Genomic DNA, 22237 nt, shown 5'->3' on the forward strand with positions numbered 1-22237 from the left:
TTTTAAGTATTTCAGTTACCCTCCCTTAACATATAAACCAAAAAGTAGTGCTTTACTCTTAAAGTAACTATCTATTACAAGTTACCGTATATACTCTCGTAGAAGCCAACCATCTAAAACTACTTAAAATAGTTGAAAATCAAATAGATAAATAAATAAAACATGTATACCAACCTGTAGAAGCATTCAACCCTTCATATTTTTTTACTTGTGCAATTTTGAGAGCTTTCAAATGAACACTTAGCCGAGATACTACCTATCTATTTAGTGTCTGGGTTTCATACCACCTGAAAATATCCTACTGCATTTCTGGGTACCAACCAAGACGTTTTATTTTTTTCCCCTGGGTTGGTATACAGCAAAAATACCTTTAGAGATAAAAAGACCAAAACTCAGAACGCTTATCGTAAATTCTGTGTTTGCCCTATTGATTTCCCATTGTTTTCTTTGTTCCTGTATAAGCCACACACTTCTACCTTTTTAATTTTAAATTTGGCTTGTATGTGAGTATATACGGGAGGGAGAATATATCCATGAAGAGAAATTCAGCAAAACTCTGTGCTTGGAAGGCACCACCACCATCACTGAACCATTAGTTGTACTTTGTAAGCATATATAAAAATGGCTGCCCTTCAAAAATGCCGCTGGTGGAACGTAATTCGTGATTTGCACTCATTAAGTAGAGGAATAGCACGGTACAGCAACATATAGAAACGACAGCAGAGTTACAACATTTTATCAATGACGCGTTTCAGTATCTATTAAAGAGAAAACTCATCGTGTTCCAGGAACACGTTCCTTTGTAGCATATTAGTCCTTACACTATCCATTGCATAACGACCATCACCACTACTCCTTTCCCAAGGTCACTTCCTGTTCATTCCTAGTACCAACCGGACAGCGGCCAATCAGAAGGCTCACCTACGGAGCCCTCACTTACTGCCCACAAAAGGGACCTGCCTTAAAATGTGGTCTTACAGACCACATTCATGTAAGAATCTGTTATCAACATTTTTGAATAGATATTTTTCAAAAATCAAAACTCCTTTATTGCGTCTTGTAGCAGACAGCCAGCTGAAAGTGTGGACATTATCCAAAGGTCTTCTCAATGAGCAGCAAGAAGTAAATGCCTTCAGTGGACCATGGAAACGCTTTGAAATTGACATTGTGTCCAAAGAAGAATATCAGGTTAAACTCCCAGCTCATGTAAGATGTAATCAGTCATCTGATTTCTCTCTCTTCATGTTTTTCATGTCAGATTGTGATAGAGGGAATCGCAGGCTCCTCTGGGTTTTTGGCCCTGGATGACATTGAGTACACTGTTGGGGTCAACTGTGCTAAAAAGGTCACTGATGGAACCACAAGTAAGAAAAGCTAACAATATTGCAGACCTTTGGTCCAAAATCTTGAGGGTTATTTAGAAACATTAAATATTCATACAATTAATTGTGGTTATATAGCGTACGATCAAAAAAATAATATGAAGAAGCACTTATTTTGGTAGAAGAATCCACACGAGAACTTACACCTAAGGAAATTGGGAATCTTCAATCAACGTGCCGTGCATGTTTTTGTTTTTTGGGAAGCAAAACTTACACTTAGGGCAGTTTGGAAACATCAAACAACCTGCCATGCAGGTTTCTGAAAGCCTGGGGTGCCTTTGAAACGACAAACAGGGAGTACATGAAAGTGCAAATGGAGACCATTAAATGCAATTGAACCTGGGATCTCTGAACAATGTGGCAAACTGCCCTACTCAGTTGACCACTGTACTGCCTGGTACAAAACAGCAATGTTTAAATCAGTAAAATGTCAACTCTAGTTAGCAATTTGTGAGGCTATAGCATAGAAAAAGATGAAATTATAACAAAGAAAAATGTGGTATATGTCCAACAGATAACACTAGTTGCACCCATGTGGCTTAGAAGTACATGATATACTTCATCTTTACACGCCTGAACTATCTACCTTTTATTTTTACATACAAATAACTCTGTATTATTGTTTATACTAAATATTTTTATCTTAGTATTTTCTTTAAAATAAAATTGTGCATGAATTAAAATATGTAACTTAATTTCTATTAGGAAACAAAATATGTCAATTTTGATGTTAAATAATAAAGTTAAATAAACCTCAATATATTTCGTCAGGTCAACTCACATTTATTTGTTCAGCTCTAATCACAAAAGTCTCAAAGGACTCTTCACACCACCATACAACCTGATCTGTAACCTCCATCAGGGTAGGGTAAAATAAAAAAAACTTAAGCATAAGGAAAATTGAGAAACCTTGAGAAGGGGTCGCACATGAGGAAAACCCCCATCCATGATGACCAGGCTGCAAAGGATACAAAGGGCATCAACAGACAATACACGGTCAACATCAACAACTAATATATGTACCGTCTTTTCCGGACTATAAGGCGAACACAAAAATTACAAATTGGCCTGAAATTTAAACCTGTGTCTTATTATCCGGTGTGCCTTATTTGTGGACAAAATTATTATTTTTACTATTATTGATCAGTTGATAAATGTTATCGCTGACCTCGATTGATTGCATAATAAGGTGGCAATGTAGTTCAAACAAGGTAGCAATGTTAAGAGCACTGAATCTTAACCATCAGGCCGCTAGGCTCATGGTTGTTCAAAATTGCATAGGATTGAGTGCAAGGGGAATCAGATCCCAATCACGGTAGGTGGAACGCCACATCCTACCCACTAGACCTCTAGGGATAAAGACGACATATAAAAAGGCAACAAGTCTTATCTAATAGTCAAAGGTTTAGTCACAAGATATGTTGGAATAGAGATTATGTTGTTTCACTTTTTCTCAGCTTAAACCAAGCATTGTAAGTGAGAAACGTTTTGAAGATTTTCAGCCATACATTTATTCATACACTTCATCAACAATACTTAAAAACAATTTGATTCCAAAAAATAATGTGATACAACGTAATGCCGTGTATCGTCTGTTTCCATAGTGATCTTGTGGATCTCGCCCACTCATCTCCGCAGAGCGTGAGGCGTGAACCGACATGCCAAATGTTAACAAAGCTAATGTGAAAGATGAAGATAATAAAGAAATAAAACTAATGCACACCAATTTTTAATATTGTCCCCTAAAGTGTGCAACATGAAAATGCTTTTCAATGAGTACCGATAATCCTTATTTTTCTAAAATATACATGTAATTTGATGACACCTTTTTTCTATAATGGAATAAAATTACATTTTTTCATCCTGAATAATTAACGTTGTTATATGTATACAGTTACTACCAAAGCCTGTCAGTTAATACACAATTACGGAACTTTTTCATTTTTTTGTGCAACCCTAGTCCTTACTGTAGATTTAGTACTATGTGCCTTAAAGCCTAGTGTGCTTTATACATGGAATAAAATATAACAAAGTAATATATAAAAAGACTATTTTTGGGTGGGTGCACCTTCTAATTTGGTACACCACACTGTGTGGAAAACATGGTAGGCAAAATTGACATTGAGAAGCAAGTTAGAATGCATCTTACAGTGTTCTCCTTTGCCCGCGTCCCTGCGTCCTGGACGCATCATTTTTACTGAGGACGCTTAGTGTCAAATCAACGTGCATCCCCGGGTCGCAACTTTTTTGACACAAAATTGTCATTATTACCCGATTACTTTTTTTTTTTAACAAAGATTTACTGCACTCCAAACTTTTCGTCAGGCAGATCCGCCGATGTTGTTTTGGTCTTGCGGTTCGAGTTTTCGTCTGCACCCCGATCTCGGTAAACAAGATGTCGTTGCTTCGAGATTACGTCATTGTTCTGATGGTTGTCGGCGAGGGAAGGTTAAGTATGCATACCTGTCAACCTGTACGTTTTTGCTGTACAAAGTACGTTTATTATGCATTTCAAGACGTGTACGACGTACAAGAAAAACGCAAATTTTTCAATCATGGGTACCATCCGGTAAACACCGACTATCACGAAAACGGCAAGTCAAACTAGTTCAAGTTGTGTAGTGAAAGTCCGTCTCTTTTTAGAGAACCGTCTTTTTCGGCTCAACTCATCAAAGACAGCCGGTTCTCAAATGTCTCACTTGCTTTGATGCATTATATTACGAATTATTATGTTGTATAAAGAAGTTAAGAAAAAAAGGAAGTATAAAAGGAGAAAATGAAAAAAGACAGGTTTGAGGTTATCCCTTTAATCAGTATATTACCAACAATAATTTAATGCAGAAAATGAATTACCGGTAATAATTTGAATAAGAAAATGTATTATTCTACTTAATTATATTTGCATGTATTTTTTCCTTCTGCAGTGAACGTCCAAGCTACTTCATTTTTGAAGTTTTTTCATAATAAACCTCATTTATGTCGAGCAACTCACTGTCTCACAACAAAATGTTCATTAACAATATATATGATATAGGGAAACACATGTACAAGATAACATGTTAAACTACCGGTACATAAATAAACACGTTTGAAAAAAAAATATGGTGTAAGATTTTTTTTCTATTTTGTAAGGGAAAATACAACAGTTTGTAAGGGCATGGAGCCGTGGAGGTTGACAGGTATGACTATGCCTGCGAAAAAACAGTATTAGGTGAAAATCAACTCAGGAGGTCGAGTGCTCGTCTTGGGATCAAGGGATCCCAGTTCGAATCCCGGCTCGTCTAGGTTACATGTCGAAGTGTCCTTGGGTAAGACACTGAACCCCTAACACCCCCAATAAGCAGGTTAGCGCCTTAGATGGCTGCAAGGCCGCTATTGGGAAATGTGGAGCACATTGTAAAGCGCTTTGGGAAGTCATTGACTTGAAAAGCGCTATATAAAATGCAGATCATTTCATTTCATTTCATAATTTCTTCAGTGTCAGTAATAAGTCAAAACATAATGCAGAAAGTGATAAAAAAGGCAATAATTCTGGCACGAAAAAACGGCGGAGAAATTCTTCGGAAGATCGCGGAGACAAGGACAACACGTGTGTTAAAGCGAACGATTCGACAAAAGAAAATAAACAAAAGAATATAGATTAATATAATTATTTCAGCAATATTATTTCGTATTATGTAAAATATTGTTGTGAACTGAAAAATCTTGAAGTGATAACTGATTTGTATTACCGATAAACTGTGATGATTAAAACTGAATGAATATATAGATGTACTGTATATTATATATTTGTCGCCGATTTACTTTTTAGACCTCGATAACACTAAATTTTGGGGACCCATATGTCTCTGTTGGGACCCATAGATTTTTGAGCATGCGAATGAACACTGATCTTATTGATTTGAGTGTGTACGTAAAATCTTCATTCTCCTTCCTTTACAGCTTCAACCAAGCCAAGCAAAGCAGGAATTGCAGCATCAGTCATTGTGGTTCTGCTGTTGATTGGTACAATTATTGCCCTCCTTATTTACTACGTACAGACTCAAAAGAGGGCCATGGCTTTGACCGACCCATCATTATCATCAACTTCTGGTTTTACTAATGCCATCTATGAAGCGGATCTTACGGTGATTGTGTTACATTCAAAGCTTTATTGGAAACCTAGAATTTACTTCAATACAGTTAACGTTGTATCCTAATTCTCTTTATACTAGCAAGAAGACCATTTGAGAATTCCACCAGCCCAAAGTCATCCAATGGCAGCTGGATTTAATAATGTCTTGGTAAGTGTTAGGTCTATTATTTTATATTTCTGAACAAAACACACAATAAGAGATAAGAGACATAAATGTTGCTCATGAGGAGCCTGATTCTCATCTGACCAGAACCTCAGCAGCTTCTCTATTGTATTACAAACAATTCAGTCACAAACCTTAACAGTATAATACAGTAAAAGTATTCTACTACAAGTGTTTCAGAACAAAAATCAAGAAAGTCAAACCAAAAAAAGCACTTATGCAACTTAAACATTGTCAGAACCCAAACAGACGGTGGACCCAGATGTGTAACGTTTTCACACAAGCTTTATTTTACGGGAACGGGGCAGTCATGCGCGAGAACACAAACGCCAGCGATTCTGCGATCGCTGGGCAGAACAGATAGAAACCGACAGGACATACAGGATCGATACCAGATACTGATAACATGAGCAGGATACCGGACAGGACTAGACAGGCGGGATCGATACCAGATACGCGAGCAAGATACCGGACAAGGCAGGACAGACAGAATCGATACCGGATACCTTAGACTGGAGAAAGATACCCGACAGGACAGGACAGGCGGGATCGATACCGGATACACGAGCAAGATACCGGACAAGGCAGGACAGACAGAATCGATACCGGATACTGAAAACTGGCGCAAGATACCGGACAGGACGGGACAGACGGGATCGATACCGGATACTGGAGAATGGAGCAAAATACCAGACAGGACGAGACAGACAAGATTGATACTGGAGAGTGGAGCAAGATACTGAACAGGACGAGACAGACGGGATCAATACCGTACACTGGAGACTGGAGCAAGATACTGGACAGGATGAGACAGGCGGGATCGATACTGGATACACGAGCGGCATACTGGACAGAGTAAAAATACAAGTCGTGCAAGTGCAGAGGTTCGTTGACGGACTGACAAGGAGTGAATGAGAGCACTGAGTTTAAATAGGAGGGAAGCCAATCAGCCAATGAGCAGCAGCTGGCACCAAACGGGCGGGCCCAAATGAGGGCAATGGGCAACCATGACAAACACAAATATAAAAAATGTCAACATGTCAACATGGCTTTATTGAATAATATTTTGAAAATGTCAGATAGGGCAAATAGTGTTAACAATATAATCTAAAAATAAGTCTAAAATATGTCCAATGAACAACTGATTGAAAACAAAAGTCAAGTCAATGAAAAAATAGCAACATTACGAAAATACAATACAATGTCAACATGACAACTAAAATACCTTCCATTACACAATACGTTGGAAATAAATGTAGTAGTGCAAATAAAGTGTAAACACAAATGGATAGAATTTGAAATGTATAATGTAAGTTCAACTAACAGCATTATTAGAGTAATGTTTACAATAGGAAGATGGCATAGATTCCGAGACAAGGTATCGATCTGAAGTACTTGCTCAGTATTCATAATATTGAAATTTTGATGTATACACCCAATCTTTGTCTATAGGCCATACTGCAGGGATTACCATTGTGGTTCCTGTATTTTCCCCAAAGGATAACCAGGAACTTGCAGATGGGTTCAGAAAATAGCAAATACAATTTCATATGTAATTGTTTACATGATCAAAGTATTTTATTTTGTAAATGCATATCAGACTGGTAGCCATCAGTAACAAAGAAGTTGTTTCTTCAGTACAGTACTACTGCAGTAGTTTCTACTGAACATCTTAGAGACCCATAAAATATAGCATATTTACTGAATAGCACAGCACTTCACTTTCGTCATATTTTTTGTGCAGGTGTCCGCTGGTGTCAGAGAGAGGGAGCTTGCGTGAGACATGAGGAAAAGAGGTCCGGCTACCTAATGGTGGCTTTGTAAAATTTAGGCGATATTACATCAGAAGAACTGATTGTGTCGACCTTGCATCACACACACACACACACACACACACACACACACACACACACACACACACACACACACACACACACACACACACACACACAAACACAAAAAAATACATGCTCAAATAATGAAATGATCAGCATGAACTCTTCATCTACATCTGGTGGTGACCGTAAGGATATGGAGCTCGTTATCAGCGGACTGAGCTGAAGGTCCAAGTGCTGGAGGTTTCAACTCATGGGTAGAATGCATCTCCTCAAATTGGAAAATGCCTCCATCTCAAAGCCTGATAAGTTAGGTTTGGGCATAAAGTTTGAAGGGCAAGGGTTCATGAAGCTGAGGTGTTGGCGATGGTTGACATGTTTCTATTATGAGGACATTGATCCTTTAAGAAAGAGACGAGATAAGAAAATTGTCCAGTTAATAAACCTGTAGAACTGACAATAAAATGCATGCGGAGTGGAAAGGATCTGTGAACGTTTTTTAATCCAATAAAACTTTTACACTTATGGAGCTTGTCCTGGTTGCATAGCAACCAACTCCTTTTGTCATGAACCAGAACGGACTCTCGAATCCAATAGCGTTAGTTTCAGAAGAGTTTTTATTAGAAAGAGTTGTTGGAGTTGGCTTGGGACGTCGGCGCTTGTTGGTCGTCAGCCTCTTCGGACGGAATGGCAGCTCCGTGACGGGTAGACGGAAGGTGCAGCTTAGCGGGTAAGTCGATGGCCAGGGCGGGAGAGTAGGTCGCAAAACGTGGAACGGAAGCAGGTCAAAAACGGAAGGCAGGCATGAATCAGGCAAGAGGAGTCGTGGGTACCTTGTAGTCTGGAGAAACACTCAGGGATACAAAGAGTACACTCGGACGACCATCTCTGGACGCAAACCGCTTAAGTGGAGAACGTCAGCCAATCAGGAAGTGCGCTCCAGCGCGCCAAACGGATTGCCCCAGGTGACTTCACTTGGGCAATCACGACACCTTTGGATAAAATTCAAAATTGAATGAGGACGTTGCAGGCATAATCAAGAAAATACTTTTTATTATGAAATACATTACCATGTTTGTTTATATGAGGAAGGTGAGTGTCATGACCAGAACGGAATCAGGACCCAGATACGTAACGTTAACCACAAGTTCATGGAGATAAAGAGAAAGGGCAGCAACACAATCCGGTGCTCGCTTGGCGCAGGAAGCAAGACGCTCACAGAATCGGATCGTGATCCGAATGCGGAAGTGGATGATCCGGAGCGGGAGATCCTGGTGTCGAAGATGGAAAAAACAAGTCGACAGACTCAAAGTGACCAAACTGCACCATATGTATCCTCATTTTTTAGTCAAGCCTTTCACAAGCTTTTTTTTCTCCTCTCAGGTACCCATAGCAGCAAGATAGCGGACAGATATTTCAGCTAGGTGGCACTCAAGTTATGTAAAATGCAAATTTATTGACTGACAAGTGTTCTTAGAAATGCAATGTTGACTGATTTCATGCATTGTGTTCATAATTAAAATGACTAAATTATTCATTTATTTTTTTAGCATTGGTAGGTGCTAAATATTACATACTGTCACTTTAAGAATTATAAATAAAGGGGCCTGATTAAGCTTAGGGAGTCATGGAGCAAAGTGATTCCTTTCAGAAGCTCTTTTTATTTTGTTCAGGTACCCATAGCAGCAAAATAGCAGACGATTATTTAATAGATATTAAATTGCTGTTTACCAATATTTAGAATTTACTCTTCCTGATATTTTAGATATTCATTATAGGGTTCAAATCATTAGATTATTTGCCTTTGTTAGGGTTGAAATTAGATTAAAATGGTGAGTCCTCTCCTTCCCTTTGAAGGTGCAAATATTCTGCTAAAAATATTATATATCATTGCACTGTATGTCCCGATCACAAATTCATGTCATGAACCAGAACAGGATCAGGACCCAAACGCATGACGTACTTACACAAGCCTTTTATTTTACGAGAAATGGGGAGTCATGCACATTAGGCAGCAGTCTGGCGTGAAATAATAGGAAGCCAGAGGCCGAGGAGATCGATACCAATTACGCGAGTTGATATCGGACGGATGGGGTCGATACCGGACAGGACAAGACGAGACAGACAGAGAAGATAATGAGACAGGATATCGAAAATAAACAGGACAAACTAGACGGGAACAAAAACTGGAGAAAATAATAAACAGGAAAAAAATAGACTGAAACAAAACTGGAAAGCGAAATTAAACAGGACAAAATAAACGGGAATAATACCAGACAGGAAATACCAACAGGAACAGGACCGAGTCGAAACCCACGTCTTGCGGTGCAGAAGTTCATTGACTGACTGAAAAAGGAAAAATGAGAGCACTGAGCTTAAAAAGACGGAAAGCCAATCTGTCAATGAGCCGCAGCTGGCGCTTGACAAGTCATTTGTATTGCAATTCCATTCAAGGTCATGATGTTACTGCCAACATTATTTTATATAGTGCCTTAGACGGCAAAATACATCAAAAATAAAAAGGACTGCCTTGCTGCTGCGGGACCTTAGTGCTACTTTTGACACTGTGGACCATAATATCTTACTAGAACGGTTGGAAAAATGGATTGGTCTCTCAAGAACCGTTCTCTTATGGTTCAGATCCTACCTCTCAGATAGGAGGGACTGTGTTAAATATAGCGAAATGACATCTGAGCCCTTTAGTGTTACCTGTGGTTTTCTGCAGGCTTCAGGACTTGGCCCCCTTCTTTTCAGAATTTACATGCTTCCATTAGGTGATATTATTCACTAGTATAATATCAGTTTCCTTTGCTACACAGATGACACTCAACTATATCTTCCGATGGAGGAATCTGCCACACAAAATTGTGGAAATTTGGAGGCCTGCCTCACTGAGATAAAAGAGTGGATGTCACTCAACATCTCGCGCCTTAACTCTGAAAAGACAGAAATGTTAGATATTGGACCATCTTAATGCCGTGACTTGTTCTCAAAAACTGCTCTGAACATTGACAAATGTAGTATCACGCAGAGTGACTCAGTTAAAAATTTAGGTGTCATATTTGACCCGATCCGTCCTTCGAAACACGTGTGAAGAATATTACTAGAACAGCTTTCTTCCATCTTCGCAACATTGCTAAAATTCGCCCTATGTTGTCTCAGTCAGATGCGGCGATTATAATTCACGCGTTTGTTACTTCCCGTCTCGATTACTGTAATGCGCTACTCTCTGGTCTCCCGAAGTCCAAAATCAAGAGCCTTCAGCTGGTACAAAATGCTGCAGCGAGGCTTTTAACTAAGACAAGAAAGTTTGATCACATTACCCCGAATCTAGCTAACCTGAATTGGCTCCCTGTTAGCTTAAGATGTGATTTTAAGGTTCTGTTGGTATTGTAGAAAATCATGCATGGACTTGCTCCCTCATATCTTTTAGACTTAATTTCCCCCTATGTTCCGGTCCGGACCCTCCGCTCTGAAAACGCTGGTCTACTAGTGATCCCAAGAGCCAAGAAGAGATCCGCAGGTTCGAGAGCATTCTCCAGTCGGTCCCCGGTTCTGTGGAATGCTCTTCCCCCTGAGATCCGATCTGCAACCTCAGTGGAAATGTTTAAATCTAAGCTTAAAACACACTTCTACTCTGTAGCATATGAATAATCTATATTTTATGTTGATAATATATGTATTATTTGCCCACATATAGGTTTTAGATGGGGCAGCACGGCGGCGCAGTGGTTAGCGCGTGTGCGGCACAATTCTAAAGTCTTGGGAACCTCCTGTGTGGGTTCAAATCCAGCTATCGGACTTCCTGTGCGGAGTTGGTATGTTCTCCCCGTGCTTGCGTGGGTTTCCTCCGGGCACTCCGGTTTCCTCCCACATTCCAAAGACATGCATTTCAGGTGGATTGGCCGGTCCAAATTGTCCCTAGGTGTGAATGAGCGAGCGAGTTGTCTGTCCCTGTGTGCCCTGCGATTGGCTGGCAACCAGTTCAGGGTGTCCCCTGCCCACTGCCCGATGATTGCTGGGATGGGCTCCAGCACCCCTGCGACCCTACTGAGGATAAGCGGTGCAGCTAATGAGATGAGATGAGATGAGGTTTTAGATGAGGGGATGGTGTCACAATAGTCTGTAATAATAATTTGCAATAGTCTTTGATCTGTGTAGCCCTTTGAGACTCTTTGTGATTAAGGGCTATAGAAATAAACTTGACTTGACTTGAAAAAGTATCATGACAATTTAAAGAAGCATCACAAGCCAAATCATAACAAATATCTCAATGAGGGCTGATATATTGGTTCCTTTTATCCTTTCAAATGCTTTTTTAAGTCCATAAATACCCCAACTACGTATCTCTTCTTTTATATGCTATGGGTGATTTCTTCTACTGCATCAATAACAGACATTGTTGCTGATCTGTTTGCTCTAGAACCATGTTGGCTGTCATTAATACATTTTTGTTTATCTATATGTTTGTAGTCTATTATTGTAAAGTTTCTTTAATATTTAAGAGAACTGAGGAAGAATATATACTTTCTATAGTTTGTAAAGATATGTTTGTTGCGATTTTTGTTTATTGGTACAACTTTTGCTGTTTTGATTTGATCTGGAAATTTCCCAGTTAGACATGGTAGATTACATATGTAGGTTAATGGTTTCACAATGCTATGTATAATTTGCATACCTAGTACCATATCGATATCAAAACAATCCATAGACGTTTTATTTTTACAGTTGTTTACTACGTCTAAGATCTCTGATTCCGTAACCCCAGACAAAAACATAGTCTTGGAGTTAATTTTTATCAGTGATTCAAATTGCTTACTACTGCACTGTGGAATATTTGCAGCTAGCTCTGGTCCAACATTTACAAAAAAAAAACTTAAAATTCTCCAATTTGATTTAAATTATAATTTTCACTGTTCTTATCAAAAAAATGGTTTGGATATGCATTACTTACATTCTTTCATTTTATTATACTATTTAATATTTCCCAAATACATTTATATTACTTTTGTTTTTATGTAATAAATTTGTATAGTATAATTTCTTGCTAGCTCTTGTTATTCCTGTCAATTTTTTTCTATACGTTTTATTTCGGGATTCGGTTTCCTCAGTTCTTAGTTTAATATATTTTCTATATGAGGTGTTTTTCTCCTTTCAAGCATTGTACAGACCCATAGTTATTCATGGATGCTTTACAGATTTATTCTTGGTATTAGTTATCTCATCGAACAGTTTTTGTTATACTCTTTGCTCAATAGTTCCAAAAATATGTCAAACGCACAATCCACATCATCTGTACCATATATAGCAATCCACTTTTGTTTAATTAGGTCCTCATAGAGTGATATAATAGTCTCTTCAGTTCTAACTCGTTTGTAAATATATTCCATTGTTGATTCTTGTCTAGTAACCTTTTCATCTCACACTGGAGGTACTGGTAGGCTGACGTTTGTAAATTCAATATTACTTGTAAATATATCATCAATGAGTATTGCACTGTGTGAAATGATTGCGCAAGGACTTAATATAGTTGGGTACAAATTTATGCTGTACATTATATTAATATAGTCATCAATGTTTTTATGTTGGGCAGCACGGCGGGGCAGTGGTTGGAGCGTGAACCTCCTGTCTGGAGTTTGCATGGTGTCCCTGTGCTTGTGTTGGTTTCATCCGGGCGCTACGGTTTTCTTCCACATTCCAAAAAAAATGCATGTTAGGTTAATTGGCCGGTCCAAATTGTCCCTAGGCGTGAATAAGCGACCCAATTGTCTGTCCCTGTGTGCCCTGCGACTGGCTGGCAACCAGTTCAGGGTGTCCCCTGCCCACTGCCTGAAGACAGCTGAGATGGGCTCCAGCACCCCTGCGACCCTACTGAGGATAAGCGGTGCAGATAATGGATGGATGGATGGATGGATGGATCTATACTCATAGAAAAAGGTTAATTTTGTTTGTCATGGTTGCCCTCCTACAGAAACCATATTATTTTCCATTATCAAACATTTTGGAAAAAGTACCAAAGAGCCACTAGGGATTGCCAAAGCGCAGCATACGGCTCCAGAGCCGCCTGTTGCTGTTGATGTTTTTACATTTGTTAGGATTCATTAGATCTATGTTGAAATCTCCACAAATGAATAGTGTGTTGTTGCTCATTGTTGAATATGTTTTTTCATCCCAGTTTGTGAAGGTTTCAAGATTTGAGCCCGATGATCTGTATACACAACTGACTATAATATTTCTCCTTTTTTCATTTATGATTTCTATTGTAAGACATTCAAGTAAATCATCGATTACAAATTACATGTTTTGTATCATCTTGGAGTTAAATATTTTGTGCACATATATAGCAACACCTCCTCCTATTTTGTATGTTCTATTTACATTTACCATTCCTCAGTTCTTAGTTTAATATATTTCAGAAACTGCAATCACACTAAGCGTGTTCTCAAAGTATTCTGCAATGTCTTCAAAGTTTGTGTAAATGCTTTTACTGTTGAGGTGAATTATTGAGAATTTTCCTTCAGATGTATTCATTTCCAGTATAATATTTGCAATTGTCTGAACTAGTTGATAAAAATTTGTGGTAAAAAATAAATTACGCCACTTTGTGTAAAACGACTCTAAGAACTGAGTCAGGATGTAAACAAAATAGCTCAACTGGGTCCTCCTTTGGTTGTTTTGCACAAAACAACCCAGAAAGTTGTATTAAATTGATCCAAGTAATTGACAGCACCATATTGGACCCCATTGTTTTTCTTTTTTTTGACCCAAAGGTTTTTATGGCGTAATAAGCTTGATGGAGATGCCTTTTCCCCCATAAATCCTTGGATTATTCTCTATTTCTTTTTTGTTTAAGCCTTTGTAATTATTATTATCAATTTTTAATATTGGACTCCTGCAAAGAAGATTGCATGGGAACCACTTCTTTAATTTGACTATTACTGCGCACTGTTGTTTGCTGTTGTGACTGTTAAAACTCATTTTCACTATCGGCCGATAATGTTCCTGATCTTTGATTTTTCCATACACATTAGGGTGGACCCGATTTTGTACACTTGGAGATTAAATATAAAGAAAGAGCATGGTGGATGACCTTTACAAGAGCTTGGAATGTCTTATCTGATAACTCCTCTCCCTGTCCTCCTTGCTAGTTAAAAATCAATTAATTTATTTTCTCCTTACTTTGAGTGTTTACTGAATAATAAACGTATCATAATCCAATCTCATTTTCTAATGGCACAAGTGTTTTTCAACAAAGCCCCCAAAAACAATTGCTGATATTTCTATTCATCCACACACATTTCACTGTTTCGTTCATCTTGTTAAACACTCAATATTAAAAAGTTTGCTTTTCTTTCAAAGGATGCATGATGACATCAGCAAGACCCTAGCAACAGTCTGAGCTCATTCAGATTAAATGCATTTCATCCAAGGATACCTGTTGTCATGGTTGCATGGAGATTACAAGACCTTATTTGCAATCATTTGGCAACATGTGGGATCAAAGAGTTGGAGTGCTTAAGCAACACAAAATTGTGCAAGACTATCTTCTCCATCATTGTTTCTTGAATATTTTGTTCTTTCATTCCCTTTGAATGGATCCGTCGGTGCTCATCTTTTGGCTGTACGTAATGATTACACATGAGCTGCTGTGTGGATGGATGCAGTACAGGAGAAACAATCATGGACCCAAGATGCAACCAAGGTGCGTACTATGATTTGATTTTTGTCACTGGTTCTTTTACAGTATAGCAGCTGTGGCATTGACACAGACAATACAAAAATATGTTCTGTATTATCCAACAAAACCACATTTTTAATCATCGTCTCAAAGTCTCATTAATATCAAAGCTGAATATTTTGGAAGTTGGAGTGGGGCTTTTTTAGTTTTAGCTATTTTAGGAGGATATCTGTGTGTGCAGGTGACTATTACTGTGCATAATTATTAGGCAACTTAACAAAAAACAAATGTATACCCATTTCAATTATTTATTTTCATCAGGGAAACCAATATAACAGCTCAACATTCACAAATATACATTTCTGACATTCAAAAACAAAACAAAAACATATCAGTGACCAATATAGCCACCTTTCTTTGCAAGGACACTCAAAAGCCTGCCATCCATGGATTCTGTCAGTGCTTTGATCTGTTCACGATCAACATTGCGTGCAGCAGCAACCACAGCCTCCCAGACACTGTTCAGAGAGGTGTACTGTTTTCCCTCCTTGTAAATCTCACATTTGATGAGGGACCACAGGTTCTCTATGGGGTTCAGATCAGGTGAACAAGGAGGCCATGTCATTAGTTTTTCTTCTTTTAGACCCTTTCTTGCCAGCCACGCTGTGGAGTACTTGGATGCGTGTGATGGAGCGTTGTCCTGCTTGAAAATCATGTTTTTCTTGAAGGATGCGGACTTCTTCCTGTACCACTGCTTGAAGAAGGTGTCTTCCAGAAACTGGCAGTAGGACTGGGAGTTGAGCTTGAGTCCATCCTCAACCCGAAAAGGCCCCACAAGCTCATCTTTGATGATACCAGCCCATACCAGTACCCCACCTCCACCTTGCTGGCGTCTGAGGCGGACTGGAGCTCTCTGCCCTTTACCGATCCAGCCACGGGCCCATCCATCTGGCTCATCAAGACTCACTCTCATTTCATCAGTCCATAAAACCTTAGAAAAATCAGTCTTGAGATTTTTCTTGGCCCAGTCTTGACGTTTCAGCTTGTGTGTCTTGTTCAGTGGTGGTCGTTTTTCAGCCTTTCTTACCTTGGCCATGTCTCTGAGTATTGCACACCTTGTGCTTTTGGGCACTCCAGTGATGTTGCAGCTCTGAAATATGGCAAAACTGGTGGCAAGTGGCATCTTGGCAGCTGTACGCTTGACTTTTCTCAGTTCACGGGCAGTTATTTTGCGCCTTGGTTTTTCTACACGCTTCTTGCGACCCTGTTGACTATTTTGAATGTAACGCTTGATTGTTCGATGATCACGCTTCAGAAGCTTGGCAATTTTAAGAGTGCTGCATCCCTCTGCAAGATATCTCACTATTTTTGACTTTTCAGAGCCTGTCAAGTCCCTCTTCTGACCCATTTTGCCAAAGGAAAGGAAGTTGCCTAATAATTATGCACACCTGATATAGGGTGTTGATGTCATTAGACCACACCCCTTCTCATTACAGAGATGCACATCACCTGATATGCTTAATTGGTAGTAGGCTTTCGAGCCTATACAGCTTGGAGTAAGACAACATGCATAAAGAGGATGATGTGGTCAGAATACTCATTTGCCTAATAATTTTGCACTCCCTGTATTCAAAAAGTAATTACGTTACCCCCCCTATATTGCTGACACCCAAAAGTAGCGCATTAGTAAGTAACTACTTACAAATTACTGTACATACTCGCATAGAAGCTGACCCCCTAAAACTGCTTTAAAGTAGCTACACAATAAAAGATTTGGGAATAAAGTGTACACCAACCTGTGGAAGCGGTGAACCTTTCACATTTAAAGCTTGTGCAATCTTGAAAGCTTGCACACAAACACTTCTTGAGACACTCTGTTCCCATTTTGTCTTTGGGCATTAAACCACTCAAAGATCTCCTTCTCCCTTTATGGGCCCTGACCAAAACATTTTCCTTTTTTCTCTTTTTAAAAACAAAAAGAGCAAAATTTGTCACACTTGTAAATTCTGTGCTCATATTTGCTCCATTGGTTCATTGTTCCTGTACAAGCCATGCCCCCCCTGTCATGATTACTGATGTGACTCAGCTGTGCCCGCTCCTTTGGCGCCAACTGCAGTGGGTTCTGATTGGATCCCCATCAGTACTTGTACCCAGTCCTGTTTGTCCCCTGTTATCAGTCCGTCTGCGAACCTCAGTTACCACGAGGCAAGCCTTTTCAACCCTGACTCCCACCTGTCCTGCTTTTTCTCCCGTCTGTCCCGCGGCTTCGAACCGTTTTTGATCCTGACCACGTCTACTCTTCGTCCCGGCTTTCGGCCTCTTTTTGTCCCCGACCACATGATCTCCCCTTTTCTGGCTTACGACTCGCTTACGACCCCTACCACGTTTTTGATCTCCTGTCCCGGCTACTGACCCATTTTTCCGTCCCTGACAACGCCATCGCTCGCCACGGAAGATCCACTTCCGCGTTCGGAGCACAATCCGAGTATCCGAGCGACCTGCTTCCCACGTCCAGCAATCACCGGATCGTAGGCGCAACCCTTTCTCTTTCTTTCAATAAAACTTGTGAGAAACGCAACGCAGGTGGGTCCTGTCTCCGTTCTGGTCGTGACACCCCCTCCCCACATGCTGCCTACCAGTTGCTACAGGTGAAACACAACCAAATATGTGCAAACAAACTGACCCCGACTTCAGTATTTTATTTTATAGCATGATAGCGAGATATTCTCCATGAGGAGAAATTCAGCATCCGTGTAGTCTGTGATTGAAACAACACCATCGTAACTGTATTCAGTTGTACTTTGTTGGTAATTATAAACACGCCCACACTTCTTCATCACACCTGGCGGATTGAGGTTTGTATGTGACATTGAGAACAAAGTGTTACAGAGAAAAAAAATAGTCCCAACCATTTTACATACTCTATTCATGGAAAGTAGACTATAAAAACTAAAAGGTCCGGTTTGTTTGGTATGGGAAATTAGAAGTCTGCTGTCAGTCAAGTCACAACACAGTTGACAGTTCCCTAGAGGCGACACTTCCAGTGGTGTATTTTGGGCCACAAAGATGAATTTTTGGATTGATGGGGCTTTCAGTCTGAAGTAAAGTTGAACTGATTAGTCAAACATATCTATTTGAATAAATCAATAAAAATAGCCACGCCGGTGCAGGGGCGGATGATCAAATGTAAAAAATGGAAGAAAATATATTACTTTGTTTTAACTATTCTTATGGAAAGCTTGAAGTAAGCCAAGTGTATTAAGTACTTTTTTCTTGTAACAAGTCAAATAGTTTAGGCCAAGTGCGTTGTCGGCATTCTGTGGGACAATCCTTCCATATTAGTTCCTTCAAATATTATCTTCTGCAAAAAATGTGTTTCCAACGATAACCAACACAAGGGATTTTTAAAACAAGTTTTGTTTTTTTAATGCCATTTGGTTGGATATAACATGGCCATGTTACATTCCATTGTTTTTTTTTTTGTTTTTTAATTCGTGCATCGTAATCCATGTAACCCATAGACTTGTGTTTTGGACAACTGTCATTGGGCCCCAGCCCCAAATGGAGGTTCATAGCTAGGAACCCACCTGCCATTAGCTATCCCAAACCAAAGTAAAAACGCCTCTGAAATTCAAAGGACTTTGAGAGGACTAAGAGAAATAATATTCTCGTCTTACATGTACAACTGCCCGCCAAAAACTACACATCATTCAGGAGTGGAAAAAGAATGTGTTGGTTTCTTGTTATTGTATTATTGTTGGTACTTTTTTACACAATGTGTCTGATAAACGCTTTTTTAAAAAGCACTATTTTAATAAAAATGGCTTCCAAATGTAACTGTGTTGAAGATTACACTGTAAGACAGGATCCTGAATTGTGTTTGTGTTTTCTCAATTAGTGTCCAAGGGTTGGAAGATGATGGACAGAGACACAACCCCTTAATCAAGAGTATCAGAGGAAGCAGAAGCCTGAGAAAGTCCAGATGTATCCTGAGAAAAGCCCGAAGCAAATAAAGAATAAATCAATCGTTTCATCATTTTAATTCTTGTTTGTTTGTTTGTGTGTTTGTTTGTTTGTCTGTTTGGGGCTTTTTATTTAGACACAGGACAAAATAAATCAACCAAAAAAATTAACAAAAAGACTCAACACAATATTGACACATAAAACAGCTATCATTTTAATTCAATTGGTAAAGATTGTCGGGTTGCTGGAGTTTCCTTTAATCCTCGAGGAACGATGACAATTGAATGCAACCTGCAATCGGTGGCACAGGCCAGGTATCTTCTGGAAACTCCGGTTTTCTCCCACAATCCAAAGATATGCATGCCAGGTCAATATGCGGGTCCAAATTGTCTGTAGGTATGAATATGCGTGTGAATGGCTGTATGTCTCCGTGTCCCCTCCCCACTGCCTGAAGTTGAGATAGGCAGCCCTGCTACCCTACAGAGGATAAATGGTGCAGAAAATGGATAGACTCATGAAATTAACACAAAATACGACTTCTCCTGTCTGTGTTGCATTCTGGCACTATTCTATAAGTAAGGTTACCCTGGCTGTCGTCTGAATATACAGAGATCACATTTCGCGCGACGCAGCCCTAACTTTTCTTTCTTTTCTTTCTGCACAGCAAAAGGTGTTGACGCTCAATTCCCCACAAGGTTGGGGCTAGGTGTGTGCCGGGCTAAAGGTGTGACCTGGAATTACCCGCATTTTTAATGAGCAAAAACATGAATGGACAAGCATGTTCAACCAGTATAAACCACATAGCCTGTTAGAGTTTACACAATTTATTTTTTAGGTTTGATTAAGTCTCTATGAGCCACTTTAAAAAAGTGTTTTTTTTTTGTTTTGCCTCATGCTGTTGCTGCCTGGAATCTGCTGACATCTAAAGTGTTTACATGAGTTGCTGACATTTCATTGTTATATTTATTTCAAATAAGGTCACTGAGGTGCAAGACTTGACTCATCTTAACAACTCCTGTTGTCTCATTATTGTCAGCACGGCCTAACGCACTGTGCTTGTTTTTGCTCAAGTCATTGGACTGAATGATCAGTTAATTTTCACAACCCTGAGTTGTCAATCTTATATTTTGTATTGCCAACGCACCTAAACGTAATGTGCAATTTTATTTTGTTGTAATTAAGTGTATTAAAATTGAATTGCTCGGTGGCCTTGGGGTAGGGCACCCGCCCTGAGACTGGGAGGTCGCTGGTTCAAGCCTCGGCTGGGTCATACCTAAGACTTACAACATTGGTACTCATTGCCTCCCTGCTTGGCGCTCGGCATTAGGGGTTGGAATTGGGGTGTTTGGTCACCCAATGACTCCCAACACATCAGTTGGGTTGGGCGAGGGGCTGGGAATCCCCTCCTCTGTATCGATTTCCCAGAAAGAGTAAGAAGAGACTCTGGCCATCTCCCACTAGGGGGACATGGCTCTGGTATATAATCTCATCTCATCTCTCATCTCATTAGCTACACCGCTTATCCTCAGTAGGGTCACGGGGGTGCTGGAGCCCATCCCAGCAATCATCGGGCAGTGGGCAGGGGACACCTTGAACTGGTTGCTAGCCAATCGCAGGGCACACGGGGACAGACAACTCACTCGCTCATTCACACCTAGGGACAATTTGAACCGGCTAATTCACCTGAAATGCATGTTTTTGGAAAGTAGGAGGAAACCGGAGTGCCCGGAGGAAACCCAGGCAAGCACGGGGAGAACATACAAACTCCGCACAGGAAGTCTGGAGCTGGATTTGAACCCACGGAGGAGGTTCCCAAGACATGAACTGTGCCGCACATGCGCTAACCACTGCGCTGCCGTGCTGCCCTCTGGTGTATAATATTTTTTAAAAAAAATTGAATTGAGCAGTGTTTCTCAACTGGTATGTCTGGACCTAAAAGTAGGTCGCGAATCCGTTTTCAGTTTGCCTTGGTAAAATAATGCTAAAGGAAACATCCGGGCAGGTCAATTTACACTCCTTGATAGTAGATGGCGACAATGCCCTGGTCGATCTCTTCTCCGTGTTCAGTCATTCGGCGCATTTGAGAGGGGCAACATCTCATTTAATTGTGATTTTTTTTTTTGGTTTTGTTTTATTACCTGTTTTATTACTTGTTTCTGCCAATAATGTTGGGTCCCAAGAAAGTTTTGGATAAGGGAAAGTAAAAGTGGAAAACTGATAAGAACAATCGAGTCGAAGAATGAAACTATTGTGGAACATGAATATGGTGTCCCCGTGACCCTGCTGAGGATAATCGGTGTAGATAATGGATGGATGGATGAATATGGTGTTAGAGTTATATTTTAAGATTTTTACTAGTACATCAATCTTTATTAACTACATAATTAAATAATTTTCTATGTTTAAGTACACGTCTTAATAAAATGTTGACTTTCATTTAGTATCTGGGTCTTTTAGAGCAGTTTTAGGGGGCCACTTAAATGCGATTTAGGCTCATAATGCTTTACTTTGCTGTCATTTTGGTTTTGCTGGTCATTTTGTTTTGGAGAAAAAGACAAATATATTCTACTATATATTTAAACTGAACAATTCTTTTATCGGATACACTTGGGAAGTGGGATTTTTTTTCTCGATTTGGGTCGCAGCTTGTCATAAGGGTAGATGTTGGGTCCTGGAGTCAGACCATTTTAGAAGAAATTGATAAGGAAAAAAAGGGTGTTTTAAAACATCCCAAAATCCACCTAATCCTTAATTACAGTGAAAGTCGTTCACACAGACATGTAGGCGGTCTTGTCTTGAGTTGTCTGTGATGTCATAAATTATGTTCGACAATTGAACATTGCAGATCAGTTGCAGACTGTTAAATAGCACAAACAGGTTTTGCCCTGGAGCAGATGAAGTAGTTTGCAGACAGCTGAAGTCCTTTAAAGCACCGGTAAGTTATTGTTTGACATTATATTTAATATCAGCTGTAGAACAAAGAAATAAATGAAATTGATGGAATTTAAAAAATGTCTCATTAACAGTAATCAAACAACTCCTTCTTGATAAATAACAACAGGCATTTGGAAGTCATTTTAA

The 22237-nt window shown here is 39.6% G+C and overlaps 1 protein-coding gene across 1 annotated transcript in view; it reads left to right on the forward strand.

The window, feature by feature from the left end:
- The window catches only part of mamdc4 (MAM domain containing 4), a 31844-nt gene extending 23897 nt beyond the window's left edge, over positions 1-7947 (forward strand). The window contains exons 24-29 of the mRNA XM_088356239.1: positions 866-991; positions 1064-1188; positions 1259-1364; positions 5325-5509; positions 5597-5665; positions 7425-7947. Coding sequence (XP_088212365.1) covers positions 866-991; positions 1064-1188; positions 1259-1364; positions 5325-5509; positions 5597-5665; positions 7425-7460 — 647 coding nt within the window. The 3' untranslated portion in view covers positions 7461-7947. The remainder of the gene's footprint in view (positions 1-865; positions 992-1063; positions 1189-1258; positions 1365-5324; positions 5510-5596; positions 5666-7424) is intronic.
- Positions 7948-22237: the final 14290 nt, after the last annotated feature.

This window comes from Urocampus carinirostris, chromosome 16 (genome assembly GCF_059441175.1).
Source record: "Urocampus carinirostris isolate Australia breed hairy pipefish chromosome 16, RoL_Ucar_1.0, whole genome shotgun sequence".
Lineage (NCBI taxonomy): Eukaryota > Metazoa > Chordata > Actinopteri > Syngnathiformes > Syngnathidae > Urocampus > Urocampus carinirostris.